The sequence below is a fragment of the Melozone crissalis genome, unplaced genomic scaffold (assembly GCF_028551555.1).
Source record: "Melozone crissalis strain CALT ecotype California unplaced genomic scaffold, PUWL_Pcris_2 ptg000004l_1, whole genome shotgun sequence".
Lineage (NCBI taxonomy): Eukaryota > Metazoa > Chordata > Aves > Passeriformes > Passerellidae > Melozone > Melozone crissalis.
The window spans coordinates 22,312,389-22,340,000 of NW_026535782.1; the positions used below are offsets into that span (position 1 = coordinate 22,312,389).

Genomic DNA, 27,612 nt, shown 5'->3' on the forward strand with positions numbered 1-27,612 from the left:
TCTTAATACATGCATGTTGGTAAATTGAGCAAAGGAAGGACTAATATATATTTATTTACTTCATAGATATTCCATCAGAAGAATGGATTTGGGAATCCTTATTTCATCCACCTCGCAAATTGGGCATTAATGATATTGAAGGGCAGCGGGTACTTCAGATAGCAGTGATTTTACGAAATCTTTCTTTTGAAGAGGGAAATGTTAAACTTCTGGCAGCTAATCGTACTTGTCTTCGGTTCCTGCTACTCTCTGCTCACAGTCACTTTATTTCTCTACGGCAGTTGGGGCTTGACACACTGGGAAATATTGCAGCAGAGGTAATGTGCTTTCAAACAGAAATATTCAGATATAAATTGATAAAAGCAGTAGTGTCAGTGAAATTCTTTTTTTTTATCATTGGATGGAGAAGGAAATAAATTATTTTCTAAATTTGTAATCAGTATTTTGAAAACAAGTGTTCAGGGTCAAAACTAAAATATGACTGTATGTGTCCATTTGCTAAAATAGAATCACATGAAGAAGACTGATGGTGTAGCGAGATAAGAAGATATTCATAAAGTATAATTTTCAGTTTAGTTTCCCAAAGAGAAGAAAGGAGTTTAAGTTCTGCAGTCTGTATGCTTGCTTCTTCACTTTATAAACCTTTAGTCATAATTTCAAAACAGTGTGTTGAAGAAAGAGGGTTTTAGAGGATTTTATGTCCTGTGTACTGTACTTTGTGTAAACTAGTCATAGGCAAATGGGTGTGCTGCCAGAACCATGTGAGGCATCTTTTTTTTCTTTTTTTTTTTTTTTTTTGAGAGAGAGGTTTGAATGTTATAAAATATGCTATTTCGGCATGTCATATTATTGTGCAGAAAATGATATGGTATGGATTTATGGATTTTTATAGGAAGTATATTCAGATAGTCCTTATATTTTAAAATATAGCATATAAATTTAAGTAAAATGGATACTAGCCAGGAATAAGATTAGAAGTATTGGTCCACTATTAAATATTGAAAGAAAAGATGGTGTTTTTCATTTGCCATGTACCAAACTTAACTTTTGAGTGAGAGAATATTACTTATGTCTGGGATCTCTAGTTGAGAAGCAGAAATAGAAACAAGAAGAATGAATGGGATAGCATCTGCGAAAGAGTACTTTTTGTTACTCAAGTTCTGGTCTTTGTTGGGTATTAGAATCCGTTTGTGTATACTGTTGACTGCCTGATAAGAAAGTTATTTTCCTTATTCTGAGCACTGGAAAGTGTAAATCAGATTGCTGCTTCAGAGCGGAAAAGGAGGAGGGGACTCAAAATGCTAGGTACAATCAAAAGCTCACGTGGTTCAGTTTTTATGAACACGAGTGAAATTTATGTATGCTGCACTTAAACCCTTCTGAGCCTTATATTTTGATAAGCAAATTGAATATTTGAGCCATTAGCACTATGTGGATAGTGTTAGTAATTCTTTTTCTTTCTATCCAGCTTCTTTTGGATCCTGTTGATTTCAAAACTACTCATCTAATGTTCCACACTGTTACAAAATGCCTCATGTCAAGGGATAGATTTTTAAAAATGAGAGGTAAGATCTCTAGCTATTCTTGTTTTTGTATCAGAATTATAATTATTACTGTTTAAAACTATTTTGTATTTGTTCTTCAGGCATGGAAATCTTGGCAAATCTTTGTAAGGCTGAAGATAATGGTGTCTTAATTTGTGAATATGTGGATCAAGAATCCTATAAAGAGATCATATGTCATCTTACACTACCAGATGTGCTGCTTGTAATCTCAGCACTTGAGGTGCTATACATGCTCACAGAAATGGGAGAAGTGGCCTGCTCAAAGATTGCTAAAGTAGAGAAGAGCATAGGTAAGGGAGAAGCAAAATCTATTTCTTCTCTTGCTTAAGAAAAAAGACTTAACCACTGACCATGGCATATTCTTAAAAATGTGGCTTGCTTGTGTGTGTGTGAGAGAACACAGCATGGGGATGGAATTTTCTAAATCTATTCATTGTGTCCTCAAGGAATTTATGATGCTAAAAATTCTAATTTTTTTTTTTAATGCCACAAAATGTGTTTAAAAAAAAACCAAAAAAAAACCTACAGAAGCATGCAAAGACTTGTTCCCTTTCAGCATATGGCAATTTTAAAGCAAATCAGTATGTTCCAACAGCATTTGTCTTGTTGTCCTAATGTCATTGTTGGTTTTACATTCAATACTTTAGATACATTAGTATGTCTGGTTTCTATGGACATCCAGATGTTTGGACCTGATGCTCTTACTGCTGTAAAGCTCATTGAACATCAGTGTGTTAGCCAGCAAGGAATACTTGATGTCAGACCACAGGTAATGGATCATGGTTCTTCACAGGCTCATGCAACAGGTGTCCCAGGTGAGTATCACTGCAAGAGAACACACTGTTGTATAAAAATCATGATCTGTGATTTTTATGTTCTTTAGATTTCTGATTAGTTTGCATAAATAAGTGTAACATTGGGCATAACCTATATCTCTTTTTCAAACACTCACAAAGAAAGTACACTATGTTAGCCAAAGCTATGTTAGCCAAAACTGTTGTGAAACAAGCTTTGAAAGAATTTTAATGTTTTTCAGTTGCTAATCTTAAAATTCTCTGAAAGTGACACACATTGCTTATTTTAACTTGTTCACTGGAAAGAAAAAGTATCTATTCTAGATTGTTCCCACAATTTTCAGAGAATTAGAGGTCCATTTTATGTTACATTTTACACTGGGTATTATTGGGCAGTAACATTAATTATTTGGTAGAATTGCAGAGATGAGATGAGATAGACACACTCTTGAAGGTTCTAAACAGTTTCTTGTTATGGGAACCAAATTGTAACTATTCTTAGTAAGTTACTGAGAAACAGCCATTGGAGCAGACTGGTTGGCATGTCTAAGCGTGCTGGTTTTGGAATGGGTGTAGAGACCACAGCAAAAAATGGCTGGGAGAGAATGTAACTGAGGGGGTGAGCAAGAGTGAATAGGATGAACTGTTGTGGCATTGCCACAAGATCCTTTGCATTATATTTGCATCCACTTAAGAGCTGGAAAAATAATTGCTGTGTATTTGTGCCTGTTTTGGTGGAGTATTGTGCCACTTTAAAGTCATGCTCAGTACTGTAAAGTGCTGAGATCACTATCATGGATCTGGAAGCAGCCGTTCACTAGGTGCACTCCTGGTGATGGCACTTTAGCAATGACTCTGGCCCTGGCAAGCCCTGCTTCACTTTGGTAAACTGTAGTGCAGCTCTGTAGTCTGCAGTGGGTACCTTTGTGGCTTGCCTTAGCTGGAGACATCCTTACTGGCATGTGCCAGTGGATGTCATGAAGTGCTTCATTCAGGAGGACTAAAAACATTTCAGCAAGTTTTGTGGTTTTTTTTTTTTTTTTTTCCTTCTCCATGCTCTCTACAGCCTCTAGGACAGCATCACATGTTGCTCCCCCTCCAGGAATAGTAGAGATAGACAGCGAGAAATTTGCTTGTCAATGGTAAGTGTATAGTTCTTTTCAAATACATTAATGAAGAAGAAAAACAAAGAAAAATACTGAATTCATGTGTCACAGAATTTTCCAGTTTGCTTGTCTTCACTGTTACACTGATTTTTCTGTGTAAACCAAATCCACTCTGTCATTGCTGTGAAGAAATCTGAAAGCAAAAGCTCCACCAGACTGTTCAGTCTTTGCCTGTTGATTCATGAAGTTAGTTGTTTTGTCTCTTAGGACAGAATTTGATTTAATTTTTAACTCTGTTCTTGATTTAATTTATTTTTTAAATTGTCAAGCAGTGTTACACATTTATGTGGTAATGTGTTGCTTTATTACTGAATCAGTATAAAAGTAATTATCAAATTATGAAGCTAAGGCCCTGCAAAACTCTTACATGATCATTCTGAACTTCAAGTTAAAGAAGATCAAAGTCTTTTCCATTCATATTATCTTGCTTTCAACTAATATTATTGTCAGATATTGAGAGAGAAACTGTCTCTCCTGTGGTTCTCATGTAGACTGCAGGTGATCTTTCTGAGCTCTTTGTCTTACATAAATCAACTCATGTTCCAAGTATTTGTATTAATTAGTTCCTGATGGGCCTTTCACCTCTGCTGCTTCACAGCTCTTAGGTTCATCTTGTCACTGAGGAGACAAGCACCTTCCAGTTAAAGTGGATGGAATTTACAAAGCCTAGTGTTTTGGGTTATCATTATACTTCCAACAGAGCTTTGGCTGTATGGGGGAAATACTGCAACTTTTTGTGGTCAGCTGATGTTACCATGCTTGTCTTTGCACACTGCAAAGTATTATCACCATAATAATTAACTGCTGAAAGATTGAGAAATTTCATATTTAGGCATTTCAACAGGGATGCCTGGAACTGGACTTTGTCTGCAGATCCTATTAGCAAACTTAGATGAATGTACATTTTCATGGTATGCTTTAGTCATTACTTCCTACTTAGAGAAATGGGTAAACGGGTAAATCAGAGCAGTAGAATTCAGTTCTATCTCTTGAAAGCAGCAAAAAGACAAGGTATTTAAACTGGATGTATTACTAGCCAGCTTAGATTCAGTAGGAGGTGTAAGTGCAGTGACAGTAAAGTAGTGATCACAGATCACATTTCTCAATTTTAACGCCTGAACATCTCCTATTTGCTGGTACCAGTGTTAGTGTGTCAACCTAAAATGACATATCCAACTGGATAGTCACTTGTTCAATATGCCAAATTTAATTAGTACATAAACTTTCTGTTAATATAATCTCTGGTTTTGTAATAATAAAATTCTAACAACTGCAGGAGAAATGGTACTTACTCTTTATGAGAGAACACAGTTTAAAGAATGTCATCATAGGCTTTTCATCCAGTTACATTTGGAGTGTAGGGCTCTACAAAGAAGAACACAGTGTAGTTTTACAGAGTGATAGTGCCCTGTAATAAATGTTGACAACTAAAATATTTCTTTTATTTTCATGCCAGTATTTGAGCACTGAGTGAGAGTTCTTACTTGCCTCTGTTTGCTGCTGGGGATTAACAATTCCTTTGTCTCTGGGTTGGAGTAGTGGATCTAAGAGAAATAAAATTAAACTGATAGATGTTTCCTTTTCTCACAGCTTCCTATGAGGTTAGAGGTTAGATGGTCTCTGGACTTGTGTAGGGCCTGTAGGAGATATAAATACTTTTCACTGCTAAGTGAATATTAGATGTTCAGCAAACATTGACTTAAAAATGTGTGATGAAGAATTAGTTAGCTTTCAGCCCATCTTTTGTGAAAGTAGAATCATTAAGGAATCAGAATAGAGCTGTATGGAGGAGATACCAAGAAACCATGCATTCTCATTTGTTTTTTGCAGAATATAAAATAAAAAAGGCATAGGTAGAGACAGTTTTGCATAAATAATAATATGTATGTAAGTATGTAAATAAGATATTGCATTTAAAACTGACTGTAGGTGTTCGGGGTCCAGTGTGTTAATTCGTAAGCAGTGAGAAAATGTGGAAGAGGCATCTGACAAAATAATAAACTAAAATGCTGTTTTCCATGTTGTTGGCAGATCTCAGAAGTGTCTGTGATACAAACTGAAGTGTTTTAACAACCCCTTTAAAAACACTCTCTCCATATTTTGCTTCATAGTTTATTTTTTCATCCTCAGGTTGAATGCCCATTTTGAAGTGAACCTTGATTGCTCAGTCTCTCGAGCAGAAATGTACTCTGAATACCTCTCTACTTGTAGTAAATTAGCTCGAGGTGGAATCCTAACGTCAACTGGATTTTATAAATGCCTGCGGTAAGACAAGAATTTATGCAGCAATATAGAAACAATTGTGTGTTCTCAAAACTAACATGTAGTTTAAATTTCTTAGAGAAAATATCTACTGGGTTGAAAGACATCCACTTTTGGAATTTATATTGAAACAAATGTTTAGAGTTTATTTCGTTATATTTCAAGATCTTTGAATGGGTTCCTTTTCTGCTTCTAGTCCTTCTAATTCTTTCTGAAGTAGTTTTTTGAGATTTTGTAATTTTCACTCAGGTTCTGTGACATCTCGGCCGTCTGGGGGACCTGCTAGTCTCAATGATAAGCACTCACATGATATTGGAAAATCTTGCTTTGTTGTAAAGATGCAGGCATTCCTTCTATTACTCTGCACACAAGAGTGGTTAGGTAAAACAAAAACATTGTAAGAGTTGAGTTACTGTGTTTATTCACATGGATTTACGTTGTGTTTGGCAGAACCGTCTTTCCAAATCATACAGTGAAGAGAGTAGAAGATCCAAGTAACAATGGTCAAGCACATATACATGTGGTAGGAGTGAAGAGGAGAGCTATACCACTTCCCATTCAGATGTACTATCAGCAGCCACCAACTTCGTCTACCCCAGTTGTCCGGGTTGATTCAATTCCTGATGTGTCTTCGTCTCCTTTGCCAGCAGGTTTTTAACTTAATTATGTATAAAGTATTTTGCATTGATCCTGAAACCATAAGAAAAGCCTGAAGGTTTTGAGCGTAGCTTGTAAGTGTTGGAAGTTGAGGCTGTTTAGAGTTTATTCAGTAATGTTGGGAATAGTATTGCAGTATTTCCTTGCATGCCATTCTAGTCTTTGACATGTAACCCATGAGCTTTCCAGTCAGCAGACAAGCCACTGTTGCTGCATCATTGATTCAGAGTCTGTAGAGCTGAGAAAAGAAACTGCTTCAGGCAGAATAACAATTTCAGATCTTGGGTTTTTAAACATTTGTTAATGTGTTTGAAGTTATCTCTGCTTCCATACTTTTTCTGTGTTTATTTCAACAGGAATCGCGCATGGGCTACCCGGTGTAGGAAATCACTATCAGAGGACCCCTATTAACCAGTCTTCAACTTTGACAGCAACACAGATGTCTTTTCCAATTCAAGGTGTTCACACTGTGGCACAGACTGTTTCTAGAATTCCACAAAATCCTTCTATTCATACACAACAGAATGCTCCAATGACTGTTATACAGAATAAAGGTCCAATATCCTGTGAAGTAGTGAAGGCTGCAGTAATACAGAGCTCTGTTCCTCAGTCTGCAGTTCCTGTTCCTATTGCAGTAGGAGGAGCTTCTAATCAAAATCACAGCACTGCAGGCCAGCAGCCATCTGTTACAGTTGTGAGTTCTCAGATGCTTCACCACCAACCTGTAATTCAACAACAGTCCCCACTGCACGCAGTGGTACCAGGACAGATACCTTCAGGCACTCCTGTTACGGTAATTCAGCAAGCTGTACCTCAGGGTCATATATTTGGCAGAGTACAAAACCTACCAGCATGCAGTTCAGCAGTTTCACAGGGTCAACAGCTAATCAGCACATCATCACAACCTGGGCAGACATCATCTCAGCAGTCTTCTGCGGGTAACCAGCAACAAGATACGGTCATCATAGCACCACAGCAGTATGTCACAACCTCTGCATCTAACATGGTTTCTGCCACCACAGTTCAGAATTTCCAAGTAGCAGCTGGGCAGGTGGTTACAATTGCAGGTGTTCAAAACCCACCGACATCTAGAGTAGGGTTTCAGAATATTGCACCAAAGCCTCTGCCGTCTCAGCAAGGTCCACCTGCTGTGGGGCAACAGCCGCAGCAGCAGCCTCCAGCACCATCCCAGCAAAGTGTAGTGATAGTAAGCCAGCCAGCTCAGCAAGGTCAGACATATGCACCAGCCATTCATCAAATTGTGCTTGCTAACCCAGCTTCTATTCCTGCTGGCCAAACTGTCCAGTTGGCTGGACAGCCGAGCATTACTCCATCATCTTCACCATCCCCTGGTCCAGTTACAAATAATCAAGTCCCTACAGTTATGTCATCTTCATCTACCACTCCTCAGTCACAAGGACCCCCTCCTACTGTTAGCCAGATGCTTTCTGTAAAGAGGCAGCAGCAGCAGCAACATTCACCAGCATCATCGCAGCAGCAGGTACAGGTGCAACAATCGATGCAAATGCAAGTTCAGTCACAGCAAGCTAATACGGGAGTGGGAGTTGGCCAGCCCAGCTCTGGTGAGTCTAGCCTGATAAAACAACTGCTTCTTCCAAAAAGAGGCCCCTCAACTCCCGGGGGGAAGCTTATACTCCCAGCTCCACAGATTCCTCCACCTAACAATGCAAGAGCTCCTAGCCCTCAGGTGGTTTATCAGATGGCCAATAACCAGACAGCAGGTTTTGGAGTTCAAGGACAGTCTCCAGCTCAGCAGCTGCTAGTTGGACAGCAAAATGTTCAGCTGGTCCCGGGTGCAATCCCGCCCCAAGGGGCAGTGCAAACAGTACCCATTTCTAATTTACAGATATTGCCAGGCCAGTTGATCTCAAACAGCCCAGCAACTATTTTCCAAGGGACTACTGGCAACCAGGTTACGATAACAGTTGTGCCAAATACGAGTTTTGCTACTGCAACTGTGAGTCAGGGAAATGCAACTCAGATAATTGCTCCAGCAGGAATTTCAGTGAGTGGAGCACAGACAGGAGTTGGGCTACAGGTGCAAACCCTTCCAGCTACTCAAGCACCTTCAGCTGGACAATCACCGTGTACTGCTGCTCCCCCATTCAAAGGTGATAAAATAATTTGCCAAAAGGAGGAAGAAGCAAAGGAAGCAACAGGTTTACACATTCATGAACGTAAAATTGAAGTTATGGAGAATCCTTCCTGCCGAAGAGGAGCTGCAAACACCAGCAATGGGGATGCAAAAGAAAATGAAATGCAGGTGGGAAGTCTTTTAAATGGGAGAAAGTATAGTGACTCCAGTCTACCTCCTTCTAACTCAGGGAAAACACAGAATGAGGCCAATCAGTGCTCACAAGTCAGTAATGGGCCATCATTAGAAATGGGTGAGAACGGAGCTCCTGGAAAGCAGAACTTTGAACAAATGGACACACAGGAAATTAAAAGTGATTTGAAGAAGCCCCTAGTTAATGGAATCTGTGATTTTGATAAAGGAGATTGTTCTCATTTGAGCAAAAACATTCCAAATCACAAAACTTCCAATCATGTAGGAAATGGTGAGATATCTTCAGTGGAACAACAAGGGAATTTGGATGCCACGCAGCAAGATACTGCCAAAGGTGATCAAGGGGAAAGAATTTCTAATGGGCCTGTATTAACTTTGAGTAGTTCACCTGTTGTAAGCGGTACACAGGAGGCTGCAAAACTGTTAACCCAGCAACTTAGTGGTACCAACACTGATTTACCTAATGGACCTCTAGCTTCAAGTTTGAATTCAGATGTGCCTCAGCAACGCCCAAGTGTAGTTGTCTCACCACAATCTACAGCCTCTGTTATACAGGGGCATCAAATCATAGCAGTTCCACACTCAGGACCTAGAGTGTCCCAGTCTACCCTGTCCTCCGAAGTTCGGTCTACTAATGGCACAGCAGAATGCAAAACTGCAAAGAGGCCAGCAGAGGATAATGACAGGGAAACTGTTCCAGGAATTCCAAATAAAGTAGGAGTTAGAATTGTTACAATCAGTGACCCCAACAATGCTGGTTGCAGTGCAACTATGGTTGCTGTGCCAGCTGGAGCGGATCCAAGCACTGTAGCGAAAGTAGCAATAGAAAGTGCTGTTCAACAAAAGCAGCAGCATCCAACCACGTATATACAAAGCATGGTCACACAGGTATGTTGCAGTGTTCTTTTTATGTTTATTCTGGCTGTGATTCTGACTAATAGTGTGAAATAACATGACTGAAAATGTGAGCTCGGTCGATATCTCCTGCATAGTATTTTAGATATTCAGAAAAGGATACTTACTGTTCTTCCACAGACTAAAGTTTTAACAGTTTACATTCTTTTTCAGTGTCAGTGACAACAGTGGAATTCAAAATTTGTAGCTTGATAATATGCAGTGAGGAAAGAACTTCTGCTCACTATTTTCTTCTTTAAAGGATTAACCGTTCTGAAAACAACAATGATGTGCTGCATGGTCTTGTAAAAATGTCAGTGTTGCTCTGCATTTTGTTCTCGGTCACTTCAGAGGGGTGAATGTGTTTTTTGGGAGAAAAACACACCTGCATGTGGGTGACTGAATCCTGCATTTGAAGTTGGTTCTCAAGGTCTTGCTTTGTGGGTTCACTACAGTTAGGAGAAAGTACTATTTTGTAAATTTGTTGAAATATTTGCATTTATTTATTACAAAATATTCACAATGTTTATCAATAAAACAAGCATTGTTTTGAGGGGTTTTTTTTCTCTGTTTGCCAAGCTTTGGTCAGAGTTTGTTGGGCTTTTTTGTCCCTTGATTGAATTTGTTAAAGCTTTTGAAAGTGGTTACTCCCTAACACTTTACTAGAAATGATGCATAGACATCAGGAGTATTAATAAGTAAAATAATGATGTCACAGATGATTCTGTTCCCAAGAATTTATTTTAGTTTTATACATAGGCAGAAAATTGCTCCCCAAAAAACCCATTCCTAACCTGAGTATGAGTAAAGGGAATAGAATGGTAGGTCTGGCAGTTAAGAGTTCTGACAGACCAGAGAGAGGAAGTCCTGAGTGTATGTTAGTACATTTTGACCTTGGATTAACAGGTCTTTTATTTCTTACTTTTTTTTTCTTTTTTTTTTGGTTGGGGGTTTGGTTACCTTTGACAAATTAGAAGGCATAGACATGACGGGCTTATACAGACCTAGAACTCAAAATGTGACAAGTGCTGGCTAGTACTACTTCATTTTCTGTGGCAAGTTAATTTGCTTTTGAAAACTCTTTTGACTTTTCTAGTTGTCAAAAATCACAGTTAACAGTTAAATAGTTTTTTCCTTTTTTACTTTCTCTTCTTCTTGCTTCTAACTGTGACAATGCACAAACTTAATTCTTAAAATGTATTTGAATGTCTTTAAACTCGCTCCTAAATTTTTGCTTGGGTTTTGTTGGGAGATCTGTATTTTTCTAATATGTTATTTATCTTTGTTCTTAATAGAAATAATTTGATCAAAATTGATAGTGTCTGTTAGCAGCATAGGGACAACATGCTAGATTTTCTGTAGTGCAGATATATTAGCTATACCTTGCTTTTTACACTGAATGTCTTTATTACACAGTTTGAATTTCTCTTATAGCTTTGCTAAGGATTTGGCTGAAGTATAAAATGGTGTGGCTGTCTTGAATGGAATAGGTTTATTTATTCCCTCAATATGTACCTGAAAAGAATTTGCAGTTGTATTTCAAGCAGCTACTATGTGAGCAGATTTTAAGAAGGGAGTAATACATTTAACTATTTCATTTGATTTTGATAATGTATATCATGATACTAGACGGGGAGGATAGAGAAAAAAAATCTGTGCTGATAGTTTCCTCTTTACACTATCCCCAGTATCACTATAATGAATAGTTACTACATTTTTCATTACTTCTACAACAAGAGATGCTGCCTCTTGGGTTTGCCGTTTGGTAGAAATGTCTCCCTACCTGAAAGCTTGCTCATTCTGCTGTCTGTAGGATGCTCTTCCTTTTTTCAAAATTACAGAAATATGGGAGAAATGAGTTAATTAGTTTTGAACTTGGTGAGAAATTTATTCATTAACTATTTCCCTTAGCCATATGTTTGTATATTTACAAATCATGTCTGTCATAATATTGCAAGTACAGACTTACAGTTGAACCCATTTTAGAGTACTCTGTTCAGATACAGTGAACATCGTAGTTTGGCGTAGGATTTGCAGAGATCTTTGCCACTTCTTTAAAATTAACATGTTGGATTATAGACTATCAAAATCACCCTGGCCAGCTCTTTTTCTTTCTCTAAAGTTGCTGAGCAGCTGCAATAGCCATTGCTTTTCTGGAAGAGAAGATGTTTTTCCAATATTAAGTCTGCTTTTAGGGGGATTTCTAAATTTTCAGAAATGCAGCCGAAATCTCATGAAGTTGGTGTGAATTTTAGTAATGACTTCATTTAGGATTAGGCCTTGTGTTATCTTCTATTTTCTCCCTCACATTTTGAGTCTTCCTCATCTGACAAGTAGCTTCCTTACCCCTGACTTTTTTGAAAGGCAGTAGCTGAGGAACATTTTTTTCACTTGAGCATCTGCATTGTTTTATCCTCTCTGAAGTACTTTAGTATATATTGGCTGTCTTGCAGAAGGAAAAGGGAGAGCATTTTTTACTGCAAACATTATGAAATTTATTAGAAATATAATCCAGTGGAGACAAACAGTAAGGGACAGAGAATGAAGGGATATTAGCTATGGCAAAATTACATAGCTGCTGAAGCTTTTAGTGGGTGATTTCCTGTTTGCTTGTTAGTTAACAGCTTGTATTTCAGAGAAGTGTGAAAGAAAGAGAAGAAAAAAAATGTAATAAAAGTAAAACCAAACAGGAAGACTTAAAAATGAGGTTCAGGGGGCAGAAAAGGAAGAAGGGTATTGGTTATGCAACTACAGTAGGATTAGCTTTCATGAACTACAGAGAGGAGAAAGGGAAGGTGCTTGAAAATAAGGAGGGATGACCAAGTAAGGCAGGAGGGGAACAGCAATCTAAAAACTAAGGAAAGCAAGAAAGCATTAAATAATCCTTAAGGGAATGTAGAAGATAAGAGAAATTTGTTCCCTTATATGAAAGGTAGTTTGAAATGGGATGATACAGTGTACTTGGGGAAAAATGTTAATTTAATTGCCCTATTAAAATTGTATACTGACTCTTTATGAGATAGCCCATGTAAGTGCCATTAAAAGCCAATTAGACAAAGCTTTCTTTCTGTGTATATATATATATATGTATATATATACACACACAGAGGTTTCTTGTGTATATAATCTGTATATATTTACAGGTTTCTTGTGTATATAATCTGAGATTATTCCCTATTAATTGTATACCTTTTGTCATATCAAGCTTGTTGAATAATAACTGTATGTATACTGAATATATAAGAATTTCTTTCCATATTTTGCATTATGGTAAAAAGTGGGATCTGTTAGTTAGGTCAGAATAGGTACACATGATACACAGGGTGTTGCAATTTTGCTCTTACATCTCCATCTATATTTTGTAAGCTCATGAAATGTACTCTTGAGAGGAGACAGAACCGGTACTGTACTTTTTTGGCTTCCTTTTATTTTGGTTGTTCTCTGTTCATGGTTTATTGCTTTCCTGAGGCATTGTGCTAGGCTGGTGGTTGAAAAAGAAGTGAGCAATTACCTATCTGTATGCTTTTCTTTGCCACATTTTCTTATTCCTCTTCAGACGCCTCCAAAACATCTGTTGAACATAACCATGCTGGTTTGTCCCAATTGGTGTGTGTTTTAAAGGAATGCTCTGATATCACGCCAAGTCCTTAGAATTGAGCATATCTGATTTAAATTGCCTCATCTGGCTTTTAAAGTAATGATTTTCTTGCTCATCACTGTCATTCCCTCACAAACAATGCATGCCCGTTTCTCTTAAGGCTGCCCACTTGAAACATGCTTGTGTTGAAATTTAGGTGGCAAAGTTTGTGTGGCCTTGGCTGTTGGCTCCTGCTCTGTGTTGATTGGAAAGCTGAGAATTACCATGCACCAGAAAGCAGGTGTGTAGCTCCAGGAGGTGTAATTCATTCCTAGCCACAGAGCAAAAGAGTTCCTCAGCTGGAAGTAGTGAAATACAGAATCTGTGTGCTTTTATTGCCCTTCACTTGTGAAGCACACTGTTGCAAGGAGGCATAAAGTTCTCAGTAATCTAACAAGAAAAGAACATTTATTTTGGTGCCTGCTTATCCACTTGACCCCTTTCTCACACTCAAATCCTGTTCCATTTGTTTTCAGTTTATGTGTTTTTATAGATGTGTTCATTAGCGTGAATAAGCTAAACAAAATTTTGTCATACCAAGCTGTAAATCCTGTTATACTTTAAAAGTATTTTTACTAATAATTGTTTCTTTTAAAATTAGATTTATTTATAGTGGCTGTGCATGTATTAGTGATGGGGAAAAAATGCAGCTTAATGCTTTTAAACTGCATATGGCTCTACATGTCAACAGAATCCCCAACACACTGGGATGCGCAGTGTTCTCTTGATGGTGGCATAGAAGGCCTTTTAAATAGAATGTGCAGGTGTCATGATAAAGTAGTTATCTGTTCATGCATAAAGGGAATAGCATCATTGCTTCTGTCAAATATAAGTGGAGGCCACATTTGGCCTTAACTCATAGGGGTTGTTACTCCTACCACACAAGGAGCTTCTGTGCCCAAATGTAGGGTAAACAGTCCATTCGAGTTAGCAGAAAGTTCTTAGTTGTAGTTTTGGTTATCATGACCAGGCTGAGTTTCCTCCCCCTCTCCAATACCTCAGTCTAAAGTCAGCCCCGTCTCGATATAAAATCTCTACCTGCTTATTAAAAGTAGGCTCTAGTATCTGCTCTGTAAGTTGACTGTACAGGCATTAACAGTTTGTATTTGTATAGTTGAGGATTGAGTATAAACCCTACTGAGACAGATGCTGCTGCTCTAGAGGGACCTTTCAGTCCCAAGATTGTGTGAGAAAAGGGCTAAGTGGTGGCAGTTGCAAATTGTATCATGGAGAGGTCTAATTTGATTATAAAAGGGTGTTGTGGAGCGCTTTCAAGTGTAGCAGAGTACTGGGCATTTGTTTTCTTGGGAAATCTGGATTCATTAAATGTTTTCACTAGAGGAGGAAATTTTCTGGAATCTTTATGCCCCAGGGAAAGACTTTACGATGTAACTTTTCTTAGACTTAATTAGGGAAAAGTTAACGTCTGTCTTCGTTTAAAGAAATAAGTGCATTAACATAATCATTGCATATGAGCACTGTAAAGTAGGTAGCACCTAGCAAGTATTTCTAGGTATGTTTCTGTGAGGAAAAGGAGTTTAATTTCTGAAAAACAGAGGCTATACCTAATTTTAGTGATAGCCCACGTGTCATGCATTACTAAACTAATACATGACAAAAGAAGGAAAAGGAAACCAAAAATTAGCATTGATCTTTATGAATCTTTCTGATCTTTTTAATGAAGAGAGGAAAGCGTTGTGATATTTAACTGTAAAACTTTCATTTCTAAAATAAAATAAAAAATGCTAGGAGCAAATGTAACTTTGCTTTACATGTTGATTTAAAAATATAATCAAAAATCAGTCATTGCTGATAGGCAAGCAATGGATTTGTCTTAAAAAATACATGGAAGTTGTGTCCACCAAGTTTGAGTGAAACTACTCCACAGTAGAGCAGTAAGAAGAGAATTTTAAACAACAACAGCTATTTTACATGTTTGTTTTCAATTTATTAGCTTTTTTCCTCAGAGGAAAAAAAAGTGGAAAAAAATGGGAGGGGGCACTGAATGACAACTTTTTGTCCTGAAAATTTGTTTCTCTTTCTAAGCCCTTTCATTTTCAGAATGCAACATTTTGTGCTGTATATCTCAGATCAACTTATTTAAAATAAACAATATTTCAATGAGATGATATTAAAACCTTTGAATACCACTAGGAGAGCTTGCCAGAGAAACCCTTGAGAAAATTCATAATTCCAGATTAATTGCAGGGTTGGCTTTGAATGGAGTAAATAATACATGAACCACACATTGAATGATGAGAATTAAACGAAATACTGAGTTCATTCAGTAAGCTCATTTTCTCTTCAGCACATTAAATGAGACAGAAGTTCTAGAGGGATAAAAAGTCACATAAAAGACCATCAGAATGTGTTGATACTGGGATGCCAAGTGAAGGTTGCAAAACAAGCTGTACTGCTGACACTCCTTTTTTTTGCTTGCAGCTTCATTTTAAAAATGCCTTTTTAAGGGGACGTTGATATTAAAAGGCTCCACTTATGCTTACCTTTTGTTAAAAGATATCTTGTGAAGGATTCATTACCCATTCTATGAAATAGCTTAAAGGTCCTTAGGTGAAAATCATTGCTGAGTTCAAAATAGTTTGTAGTTATGACTAATGGACTCAAGTCCTTTCTTACAACTTTTCATATATGTGGATGGATCACAGGCATCATAAGTAGTTGTGCTGTACTCAGGTGTTTTGCAGAGTTTAGAGTTTTTCCTTATTTTTGTCATGCTTTATTGTTTGGATATGGGATGTGTTTGCTTTTGATCAGGCTTTTTTGCTGTCCCTTGGGTCATGTTAGTATAATAGTATACTATATATGTAGTATAATCTGTGATAGTTATCTCACTACCTTGTGTGACTGCTGTCCACAATGCCAAGAGATCAGCAGGAAGAAAATGTAAGTTGATATAAAAATGAAATGTTAGAAATTGGTTTCTTTGTAGTGAAAGTCTAAAGCTACTCAGTAAAAGAGCTGTAAAGATCTAAACGTGTGCACCATTTGAAAGTGTTTGCTTAGTGTATTCTTACACAGACATGGAAGTAATATTATTTGATCTCTTTAGAGTATGAATTTGTTTTCAAACAGTGGGGAAGAAAAGGATGTTAGGTCTTCATCTCTAAATAATACTCAGAAGCTTAATTTTTCTACTGTCATCATCCTTAGAAACTTAGAACTTGCTGACCAGAGACTTCCAGGAAAAAAGAAGAAGAGAAACAATATTCTGACACAGACAGTGTTTTGAAATGGAACATTCCGCATTCAATATCCATTATTAAGAAAAAGAATTAAAATTAGTTTGTGTTTATATATTTTTAGGTAATTTGAAAGATAATTTTAGTTGAGGGTTAAGTGTTTTGTTATATTGCAGGGGAGTGAGGGGGGAAAGTAATTTTGCTTTCTGGTATGTTTCTGTTTTTGTTGTGTACAAGTTGTACAGCATTGTCAGGCATTCTGAGCCCGTGGTGCTGTTCCCTATGCTGATGATACTGCGATGCCTTGAGTTTGCATGAGGTTTTTTCCTTTTCTTAAATAACAACAAAGCATTTGAAAAATAATGTTAATCTTTGCTCCATTTGTGCCCTTGAGAAATTTCTTTGCAGACATAATTCTGTATTTGTATTTGGGCATGAAGTTTATTGTTTAACTATTATGAAGTTCTGTATCAGTAATACAGTGTAAAAGTTGTATGTCCCTCATGTTACTGTGTCTTACTAATGCTTATTCAGAGTTCACAGTATTAAAAATTAAACACCTGTGGTGGATTTAAGTGTAAAACAAAAAGTCTTTCAACAAGCAGTAAACTGTATGTCAAGTATAGAAATAAGCCCTGTTTAAAACTATTTTAACTTTTTCTACAGAGCACACCTGCAACATCGATGCCAACAGTTCAAGTACAGGGCCAGCAGATGAATTTGCAGCCACCTTCATACACTGCAGCAAGTCAACATGCAGAGCAAATGAAAAAACCTGGACAGAACTTCATGTGTCTGTGGCAATCTTGTAAAAAGTAAATGGCTTCTTTATTTACCTTTTACTCATATGTAACAGATGCTTGTATATAGAAGATGATTCTACTATAAGTTCCATCCATTCTGTTTCCTTAAGTTACCTTACACGTTTTCAGTGTGGAAAAGAAAAAGTGAAAACTATTGAGGAAATTGAATGAGATGGGGGAAGGCAGGACACTTAACTCCTCTGAGTTATGCTTCAGAGCATAAAATGAGTATTATGTAACTTTCTTGAAGTATATTGATTCTTTAGCAACAAGAAATAGTTGTGTGGTTAATTTAAAAGAATTCTGATCTCTGAAACTTGTTCTCTTTGTTGCACATATAAAATAGTTCCTGTACTGCAGTTACAAATCATGGCTTGACATTTTCTTGCGTTTCCAGTTCTGCAAGAGCAGGGTGTTGCACTTCAATGTCCTGGTCACAGTCTTATTTAGCTTATGACTAATTTTGGTAATTATACCATTTGTGTTCCAGAGGATGCCATTGTCTTGAAAGGAAGTAGTAAGAAACTGGCTCTTAAGACTAGACAGACATGATTATTATTTTTTTTTTAAATTTGCTTCTGTTGTTATTAGGGAGGAGGGAACTACTAGACATTTAGATGGAGGCTTATAAAAGCTTGATACAATTCTTATGGAAAGTATGTGTATCTTGTCACTGACTTTTAAAATAACTTAGGTTTGTGAATATGCTTAGTTTGTGGGCAAGGGCAGAGAGGTGGTGAAAAAAGGTAGTTGTCAAATACCTACTTTGAAATCTGGAGACAAATTGTGAGTGAGAAAAATTGCATAACATGTAGGATAGTATAAAAAAGAGTGACAGCCTCATAGCTGTAGGATGACAAAGGGAGCATAAAGCTGATTTAACTAAAAGCTGGTGGGAAATTTAAAAGTTAAGATGAAAAGATGGAGAAGTTTAGCTGTTTGGAATGGATAGTGAAAATAAGACATTTGAACAGAATTACAGGAATAGTGAATGAGGGTTAGTATGAAACCCCTGAAGGTGTAATTTCTGTTGCTTTCATTGCTTGCAAACATAATTCTAAGATTGTTCAGTCTATGCAAGACATTCAGTCAGTGCAAGAGATCTAGTGCTTTTAAGTCATGGCACTATTTTCCCTTTAAAAGTGATTTTTCTTTCTTTGATAGGTGACACTTTTCTATGTAAGAAAGGCTTTACTTACTCTGCAGTTTCCTCCCTTACCACTAGTAAATAGAACGATAGAGCCAGAGTCTGCTGGCTCCACAGTAGATGCATTTACTCATGCCTAGGTGTGGGTGGGTTGCATTGAGGTTGAAATGAAAGGCTGGGGCAGTGTCACACAGAAGCCTTGCCAGCTTGTAACATGTCAGAGTTTGCTGAACTACAGTTTCAAAGTATAAGTCACCAACTTTATTCCATGTCTAAAGTTTACATGGGATAAACTGTGTTGGGGCAGGAGGAGGAGCAGTAGTATTAAATTACCTTACATTATCAGTCTTTTTGTAGTCTGTCTTCAAATACAACTCCAGAAGGTTTACCTGAGACTGAAGTTCAGGGCTACAAGGCCATTGATCTCTGTATTTTGCTCCCTGCCTAGTGTATTATTTCTGTTGCTTTAGTTTATCTGGCTGTTACTTCCTGTACTGTTTTTCATTCATGCTCAAATTGCATTCTTTTCAAAAGCTTTCAGACATTTTTTGCATTAATAGATTTAGTTCATATGACAGCTCTTGTTTTTATGCTCTCAGCTTTAAAGTAGTTATTTCAGTCCCAGCCTAACACCAATTTAGATAAACATTACACTCGACCTTCTCTGTGGTGAAGAGAACCAAAATGTTAAGTTAGCATTTTCCTCAAATATGTATTGTTTATTCATATTCCTTGAAGAGCCTGATTGAATACAGGTATATAAAATCTCCTGTAGGCTTCCTGGTTCTGTTAGATGTAAAGAAAAATCTGGAATTGCCACCTATTCTTTTTTTGTTTGTAGCTCTCAGTCTTAGCTGCTTTTATTGAGTAGTTTAAATGGGAAACAAGAAGATTCTTTTGAGTGGGTCATTAGTCTGTGTGAACTTCATATTCACTTCTTGGTTTCATTCTCAATTGCTTAGCATTTTTTTCCCTAGGATTAAGCAGTCAGTTTCATCACAGTAGAATGATAGAATACTGGGGGTTTTTTGTGATATTTGTAGCTAACTGGAAAGATACAACAGGAGGCACATTTGAAAAAATAATTTTCACCTGTTTCTCTATGCATGTTCTTTAGTTTAATTCTCAAAAAAATACTAACATTATGTTTTCCTTCAAAAATGCACTGCAGAAGTCAGTGAAATCCTTAAACATTTTATTGTGAAGCAAGATAAATATGAATAAATAAAACAGTGTGTTCTTTTCCTACTGACTAATTTGGCTGCTCCAGTCAGCAACGTTCCAGTGGTGTGTATTGGTGGTTTGGTTTGCGTTTTTTAGGACCGAATTAGGAAACATTACACCAAGATTTGAAATGCCACAGATTTAGTAGTGTCTAAAAACTACAATGAGATGAGGCTGAATTATGCAAATAGTTGAAATGATTGGCCTCTGGCAGATCTGTTCACATTTAATATCTGAAGTGGAAGTAAAATTCTAAAAGGTGTCAGTCAGCACATTACTTTGCATTAAGGATGTAACAGAAAGTAGGTGTTTTCCTTTGAACTTCAGCTGTCTGCAGGTACTGCTAATTGTGTGCAGCTTAATTTAAAAGCTGCTGTTTTGTTTCCCAGGCAGGCAGATGTCTGCTCTTGAATTGCTTTGTATTTAAAAAGTAAATTGAAAATGCTATTGAATCTCCAGTCCTGTCAAGTCAGCTGTTAATGTTCTGTTCAGCAGTTGAACAGAACCATGGATGAATTAAGTGTGTAACAACAGTCTAGACTGAACTGACCATATTGTCAGTACGTAAGCTTTTTTTATTACAATAGTTAGGTGTTTCTTTAAGGAAAATTAGTTTTTCTCTGCAAAATATTACTAAGTTTGAATCTTTTTAGGTCAGTGATTGAAGTGTATAACACTGAGTATATTAAATACTTTAAAAAGTGAATGAGCCAATATAGCTGAATTAGCTTTATTTTTCTGAAGATTTGCCATGTTGAGTGAAATGTTTTGCACTGTATTTTGGATATTTTGGATTCACTTAGGCCATAAAATTTGTTTCATCTGTGCCAGAAATTATTATTTTATTATTCATAAAATGGTTAGTGCCAGGCTTAAGCAGATTCCCCTTTATTGTGGGAAGATCTTTTTGTCCTCTGAAACACCCACTGGAGAGCCAGTGTAGATGTAAAACATTTTATTTTCATTTCCTACTATGGGTTATCTGGACCAACAGCAAGAGCCAGGTATTGCTCCTTCTCAGCTTCCCTGCAGTATGAGGTAACTGGCATGTAAAAGATGAATGCTTTTAAAGAGAGTAGTGTTTATTGCCAGTGCAGAAGGTAATTGCTGTATTACAGTGGTTACTGCAGTAGCATTCAGTTTATAACTAAGGATTGTCTGTGGGTGAAATCAGCTCTTTGATGTCGTTACAGTGTTCAGGTATCAGTATCTGTGCACTTAGGCCTAGGCATCAGTTGCAAGTATGTTTGCATAGTGGACGCTACTGAAATTAGTACCAGGATGTGGAGGGAGGTGGCTGAATCAAAGCACTCACTGAACAGCTGTTCACAAGCTGCGAGTGTGTGAGGGCAGCTGCTGGCAATAACTTCCCAAATGGCAGCAGCTAGGTTTCTAGACCTCTTTGGTCCAAACACTAAGTGGATATTGATGAGCTGGGTTAGTTGTATTGAAGTGAATTTTGAGTAGATAAATCCTTAGGGTATTTTTTCTCTTTTGGAGTAAGGGGCCTAATTTGTAACATCTGAAATACATAACGTGTATATATACCCAAATGTATATATGACTCAAAACCCTAATGTTTTGAGTCATTCACTATTTTCATGTCATGTATTTTGAAACACAGCAATTCTCTTTTACCAGCTTATATATGTTACTATAGCTCATCATTTGTCTACATGAGATTGGAGGTAGCCTAGGTTGCAGCAGTCATGCATTGGTGGAGCTTGCAGGCTTGAGAAATTTAGGTCAGGTAAGGAGTCAAGTCAGGCTCTTGAACTTGAAGAAGGCAGACTTCTTGCTGTTAAGGGAGGGTTCTTGGGGACAGAGGAGTGGAACAGAGCTGGAAAAACTGGAACTGAACCTGGGAAGGTACACAGAAAATAACAGGAAGGGCTTGTACAGGTACATTAATGAGAAAAGGAGTGTCAAAGGAGGTGTACCCGTGCTGGTGAACAGGTAAGAACAAACAATGCCAGCATGGCTTCAGCAAGGCAAAATCCTGTCTGACCAACCTAGTGCTTTCTGTGATGGGTAACTGCATCAAAGGGTAAGGAGAGGGCTACAGGTATAATTTATCTGGACTTCTGTAAGGCCTTTGACATGGTCCCCCACAACATCCTTCTTCTTAAATTGGAGGGAGACGGATTTGATAAGTGGACTGGTAGATGAATTAGGAATTGGTTGGACAGTCACATTCAGAGGGTGGTGGTCAGTAGCTAAGAGTCTTGATGGACTTCAGTGATACATGATGTCCCTCATGGGTCTGTACTGGGACCAGTGTTATCTAATATTTTCATTAATGCCATGGATGCAGGGATCGAGTGCACCCTCAGCACGTTTGCAGGTGACACGGAGCTGAGCGGTGCAGTTGACACACCTGGAGCACAGGATGCCATCCAGAGGGACCTGGACAGGCCTGAGCTGTGGGGCCATGGGAATCCCATGGGGTTTGACAAGGCCAAGGGCAGGTGCTGCACCTGGGTTGGGGCAAACCCTGGTACGAGCACAGGCTGGGGATGGACAGATGGAGAGCAGCCCTGCTGAGAGGGGCTCAGGGGGCTGGGGGAGGAGAGGCTGGACGTGATCCAGCCCTGTGTGCTTGCAGCACAGAGAGCCGGTCAAGGGAGGTCATTCTGCCCTTCTACTCTGGTCCAGTGAGGCCCCACCTGCTGCTGCATCCAGCTCTGGGGTCCCCAGCACAGGAAGGGCATGGACCTGCTGGAATGAGTCCAGAGGAGGGCCACCAAGTTGATCAGATTTAAATAAGATCTGAATCTGACTGCTAGTGGAGAAGAAAAATGGGAGAAGGAACATAAGAGATTATTTTCTATAAATATATTGTATATTTTTATATATAAATATAAAAATATATTATGTAAACCTTATCTAGTTAAGCTGTGCATAGTTTGTTGCTGTATATTGCAGAGAATGGGTCTGTTGGATTTAACATGCATTAAGTCTTTGGTGAAGTGTAAGTAGAAAATAGAACCATGATATTTCAATCAAGTTTGGAAAAATCATATTGACATTTATTGGTAGCTCACTGGTAATATGGATACATATTTTTCCCTTCAAAATTTTGCAAGTTTCCATTTATCAATGTGTGTCTCAATTAAAAAAAAAAAATGTTAACCACTATGAGTTGATATTTGTTGAATTTGTACTTAACCATTCACTGGGGAAAAAAAATAAAACAAATTCTCCTCTCCTCTTTTTGTAGGTGGTTTCAGACACCATCACAGGTTTTCTATCATGCAGCAACCGAGCATGGAGGAAAGGATGTGTACCCAGGGCAGTGCTTGTGGGAGGGATGTGAGCCTTTCCAGCGGCAGAGGTTTTCCTTCATTACCCATTTACAGGTACACATTTTCTTTCACATATTACTTCAGAAAACAGTAAGAATTTTACGGTAAGTTTCCACACACCATTCTTACTGTCTTTCTCTTTTCCTCAAATAGGATAAACACTGTTCCAGAGATGCTTTGCTTGCAGGATTAAAGCAAGATGAACTTGGACAACCAGGAAATCAGAAGCCTTCCAATAAGTAAGAGATTTGAGCCTCATTAACAATAGAAAAAATAGGAGAATTAGAAATTATTGAAAGAGTTTGTTTATAACTTGCCTTATCAGGTGAAACTCTGTATGTTTAAGAATCTGTAATGAAATTTGAGGTCTGTTCCAGTAAGACAAAAAGGGGAATAGATTCTGATGTAGTTGCAGTTACCTTAAAAAAACCCCAGGTAGTTCTTTAAAGCGTATAGGTCAAAACTCTATGATGAACGTTGTTCTCAACATGTTCTCCTATTTTTTTGCCCAACTGGACAGCATTTTATAACTTTCCTTGTAACAGGGAAGTGCTTGTCATACAAATGGAAAGTTATTTATTGTGTACGGTTCATGTGTCACACAGCTGAGATGGATTGTCCTGTAACTTGCTGTATTCCTTCCAGTTTTGTGGTCTAAATTTGGGCTGATTTGATCCAAGAACTGTTGTAATAAATTTTCCTTTAAACAAGCAAGCAAGATAAACAATAGACTCCTCAGAGTCTTCTGATTTTGTGTTGCTATCTGAAATCAGATTTGGTTCTTCTCTTTCCCAGAATGATTTCGACCATGTGGAATTAATATTGCAGAGTACAGCCCCATTGGTGTGAGGTTTTGGGGCTGGCTGTGTTAATAGTGGAATTGTTCAAGGTTCAGTTACTTGTGTAAGTGTGTCAAGACCTGGCCTTTGTTAGTAACTGACTGGAACCACTTTAGATGTAATTACATGGTCCCAGGCAGATTTTTGCTGTTCTGTTTTGTGGCTTGTAAAACTGCCACCAAGCTGCTGGAGGCAGCAAAGAAAGTCAAGTTGTGAAAACTGAGAAATTTAGTTTGAGAATCCTTTTATTTTTTAATATAAAAAAACATCTTAACACAGACTTATAATTGCTTTATGGGGCCTTGTTTCATTAAACTGAGCAACACTCAGACCTTGGAAAACCAGAGAAAGAAGAATTATGGTAATTTAGTCTTAAATAGTTGGTAAGTGAGAAGTGTAGGGCTGACACCATCTACAAGCATGATGTGTTCTTAACTCATCCTTTTCTTAATGTTCCATCGCACAGATAACACATTCCAGTAGCTGTGTGTCCTCACAAGCTTATTTTAAATTTGCACAGGTAGTCATAGGAAAAAAACTGTTTATACATCCCCTCTTCTGAGGCAGAATTCCCTAATTAGGTCAGATTCAGAAAGCAGGAATTTACACATATAACTAGTTCCTGCCAACTTACTGAGACTGCAATATCACAAGATACTAAGGGTGTGGTTTCAGAATTCAGATTGAAATGAGAACATTCCTCTGCTCAAAATTGCATGTTTTATGTCTTGAAAAGATGTGCAGATGTGATGCATAGGGACATGGTTCAGTGGTGGATGTGGCAGTGGTTAAGATTTAGACTTGGTGATTCCAGAAGTGTTTTCCAGCCTAAATGATTTTATGACTCTGTTCTGATTCTCTGTGACATTCCTTATTGCTTCTCACAGCTTATGGTGAGGGAACTAGCTTTAATTTTTGTTAGATTGCATGCTAAATCAATTTGTTTTTTAAAAAAAATGCTCATAGAATGAAAGAGTGGGCTTGCCACACGAGTGGAATCTCTTTGCCTTACTGTCGGTTGAACACCAGTACAGGAGGTGGGCTGGAACAAAAGGAAGAGATGAGACTTTCTCTGTCAGCACTCAGAGCAGTTCATACACTTCCTGTCTTGAGAAGACATACAGGTTCCCTTTCTGTTCCTTTTACTCTCCTCCTTTTAACAAACAGGAGGATTTTGGGGAAGGGTAGTGTGTCCTGTCCCCCACATTACCCTGCAGCACTGCCCCACAGTTCTGTTAGCACAGCTAAAAGGAGCATCCAGCAGCTATATGACGGAGACAGGAATTGATAGTTTGCTTTCCAGAATGCATGATGTGTCAGTTGAAACCCTAAGCTCAGTCCAGCAGCTCCACCTCAAGCTGTCTTACAAGTTCATGTTTGAAAGCTGTCTTTCAAGGGCTTGGCTTAATGTTCTTTTTTCTGAGTCCTAGAAGTGTGTCAGATATATCAGCTCACAACTGATACTCCATATCATTAAACTCATGTATGGAGCTCTGAAGCAGCTGAAAAAAACCTGGTACTGAGACAAAGCATGTTTAAGTCATCAACTTTTAGGCATTTATTAGGTGAACTCTCTTCACTTAATCCCTCACTATTCAGTAAAAATTACATGTACCTCAGAGACTTCAGATTGTGAGCGTTACCAGTGCTGGAAGTCAACCAGAGCACAGTGTGACAGACCCATTCCCTGATCATCTTTTCTGTCTGTCATAACACCATACCCACTTGAAAAAATCTGTAATGGCTTTTCTAGAACCAGTTAGGCAGTGTAAAGCTGCATTACAGAATTGGTTTTATACCTTAATTCTGTATTTCTTTGCATTTCAAGTTTTATTATTTTAACTCTTCTGGTTTTCAGAGGTAACTGAGTGACTGTAGCTTTATGCATTGGAATCCTCTTGGGTTCAGGGTGATTTTTTTTTCCTTGTTGCCACTGAAGCAAAGGTGAATATTCTTAATGCTCTGTGAGAGTGGGCCAGGAGATTCCTTTAAATCACAACATTAATGGTAGAGTTTGAAGTTAAGTTGATAACACAATTAAAGAAATTCAAGAAATATAGATGTTTTGAGAGATACTTGCCCACAGACATACATCAGTTCACTTGGTGTCTCAGTAGCATTTTATCCATTTCATTTTTCTTCAAACTTAAAAAGAGAAGATAATTTTTAATATGTTCCTAATTTATTGCAGTTGTCCCTTTTTCAGTATTTCTAGAATAGTAATTCAGCTTTCTAAAATATGGTATGATAACTATTGAAGAGAGGCATTCAGAACAGCCTCCATTCATTAATCCTTATGCTTCTCAATACAGAGAGAACAAAGATCTTCAAGAAATTAGAAATAAAGACAGTAATTTTTTACTGTGGTACTCGGTCTTCTATGAACATGTCATTGCCTACTTTCTTAATTTAGCCCCTGCCATTCTCCTTTGACTTCATAAAGCCTTTTATTTATTTCCTATATTACATATTTTATTTTATACATTTTTATATTATATATATTATTTCTATTCAGGGAGGATGACAGAGTGATTATGAGCTAAGGTGTTAGGGAGGAGTCTGTCTCTTACTAAAGTAACCCAGTTTTTATCTGGGCTTGCTTGCTATTAGAACCTCAGATTACTAAGAAAGTCTCTCTAAATAGAGAATTCAAGTTTTATTTTTAGAATATTCACTTTCAGTGTAAGATACCTAAATTAAACTCCTACAGGCTTTCATTACTTTTCATTTAAGCCACATTTACAAGTAAGCACTACTTAAACTTCTTAACCAAGTTCTATTAGGGTATGAAAAGACTTCATAATAATATTGTTCAAAATACTGAAGTGTGGTGATATTTTTCACCACTACAAATTGTTTTTTAGGATGACATTATGAGTAAATCATTAGGTAAAGTTACCAATTTATACATTCTGAACTCTGATGGCATGAGTAATTTCCACGTTTTTATGTGAAATACAGCTTTGACTTTAGTGTTAATACTGAAAATGGAGAAATTGCTTATGCTAAGTTTGTTATACCCTGCCTAATTTATTAATCTCAGTCTAAAAGGTGCAGTAACAGGTAATTTGTTTTACAAATGTTTGATCTGATTTACCAGTTACATGTTTTATGTCTTATAACTTATGTTATTTTATATTGCTCCTCATTAATCACAGTTAATACATATTTTATATTGTCTTAGTGTCTAATGGTCCCAATGAGCTGTATCAACTTTTAAGTGGTTATACTTCAAGGACCTTCTCTGGCCAAATCTCAGATGGCATTTGCATAGCTGCTATCACAGTTCCTGTCTGATGAAACACCCCTTTAAATTGGTACACTTCAGGAAATGGCTGTGTTATTAGTACAATATATTACTTTTCCATCACAAATGTCAGGGGTGATGAGCAATACTTCTTCAAGAGAAGTGTTTTTTCACGTAGAATAAAGTGCATGACTCTTCTTAAGGGTTTACAGTGAGGCTTATCTCTGTGGAAGCAATCATGTATCAGCACCAAGTGTTAATGGATCTTTGTGTCTCTGTTCAGATAGGTTAAAATTGTAAGATAAACTTTCCAAGTTGTTAATTGTCTAGAAAGCAGCACAAAGCTTATTTTTATTAATTCTTTCTTTACTAATGTAGGCAGCCAGCTGCAGGGGCTACTGCCTCTACTCCCAGAGCACAGAAGGCCATTGTGAATCATCCAAGTGCTGCCCTAATGGCATTAAGGAGAGGATCAAGGAACCTTGTCTTCAGAGATTTCACAGTTAGTATTGTTTGAATGAAGTATTAGATATTAATTGTTGCCTGCTATTAACTGCAGGGATT

The 27,612-nt window shown here is 37.6% G+C and overlaps 1 protein-coding gene across 1 annotated transcript in view; it reads left to right on the forward strand.

Annotated features, from left to right (window-relative positions):
- The window catches only part of ARID2 (AT-rich interaction domain 2), a 92,925-nt gene that overhangs the window by 62,022 nt on the left and 3,291 nt on the right, over nt 1-27,612 (forward strand). Inside the window, exons 8-19 of the mRNA XM_054275367.1 lie at nt 67-317; nt 1,469-1,565; nt 1,646-1,855; nt 2,213-2,380; nt 3,426-3,501; nt 5,656-5,790; nt 6,238-6,437; nt 6,801-9,640; nt 17,150-17,298; nt 22,878-23,016; nt 23,116-23,201; nt 27,427-27,550. Coding sequence (XP_054131342.1) covers nt 67-317; nt 1,469-1,565; nt 1,646-1,855; nt 2,213-2,380; nt 3,426-3,501; nt 5,656-5,790; nt 6,238-6,437; nt 6,801-9,640; nt 17,150-17,298; nt 22,878-23,016; nt 23,116-23,201; nt 27,427-27,550 — 4,475 coding nt within the window. The remainder of the gene's footprint in view (nt 1-66; nt 318-1,468; nt 1,566-1,645; nt 1,856-2,212; nt 2,381-3,425; nt 3,502-5,655; nt 5,791-6,237; nt 6,438-6,800; nt 9,641-17,149; nt 17,299-22,877; nt 23,017-23,115; nt 23,202-27,426; nt 27,551-27,612) is intronic.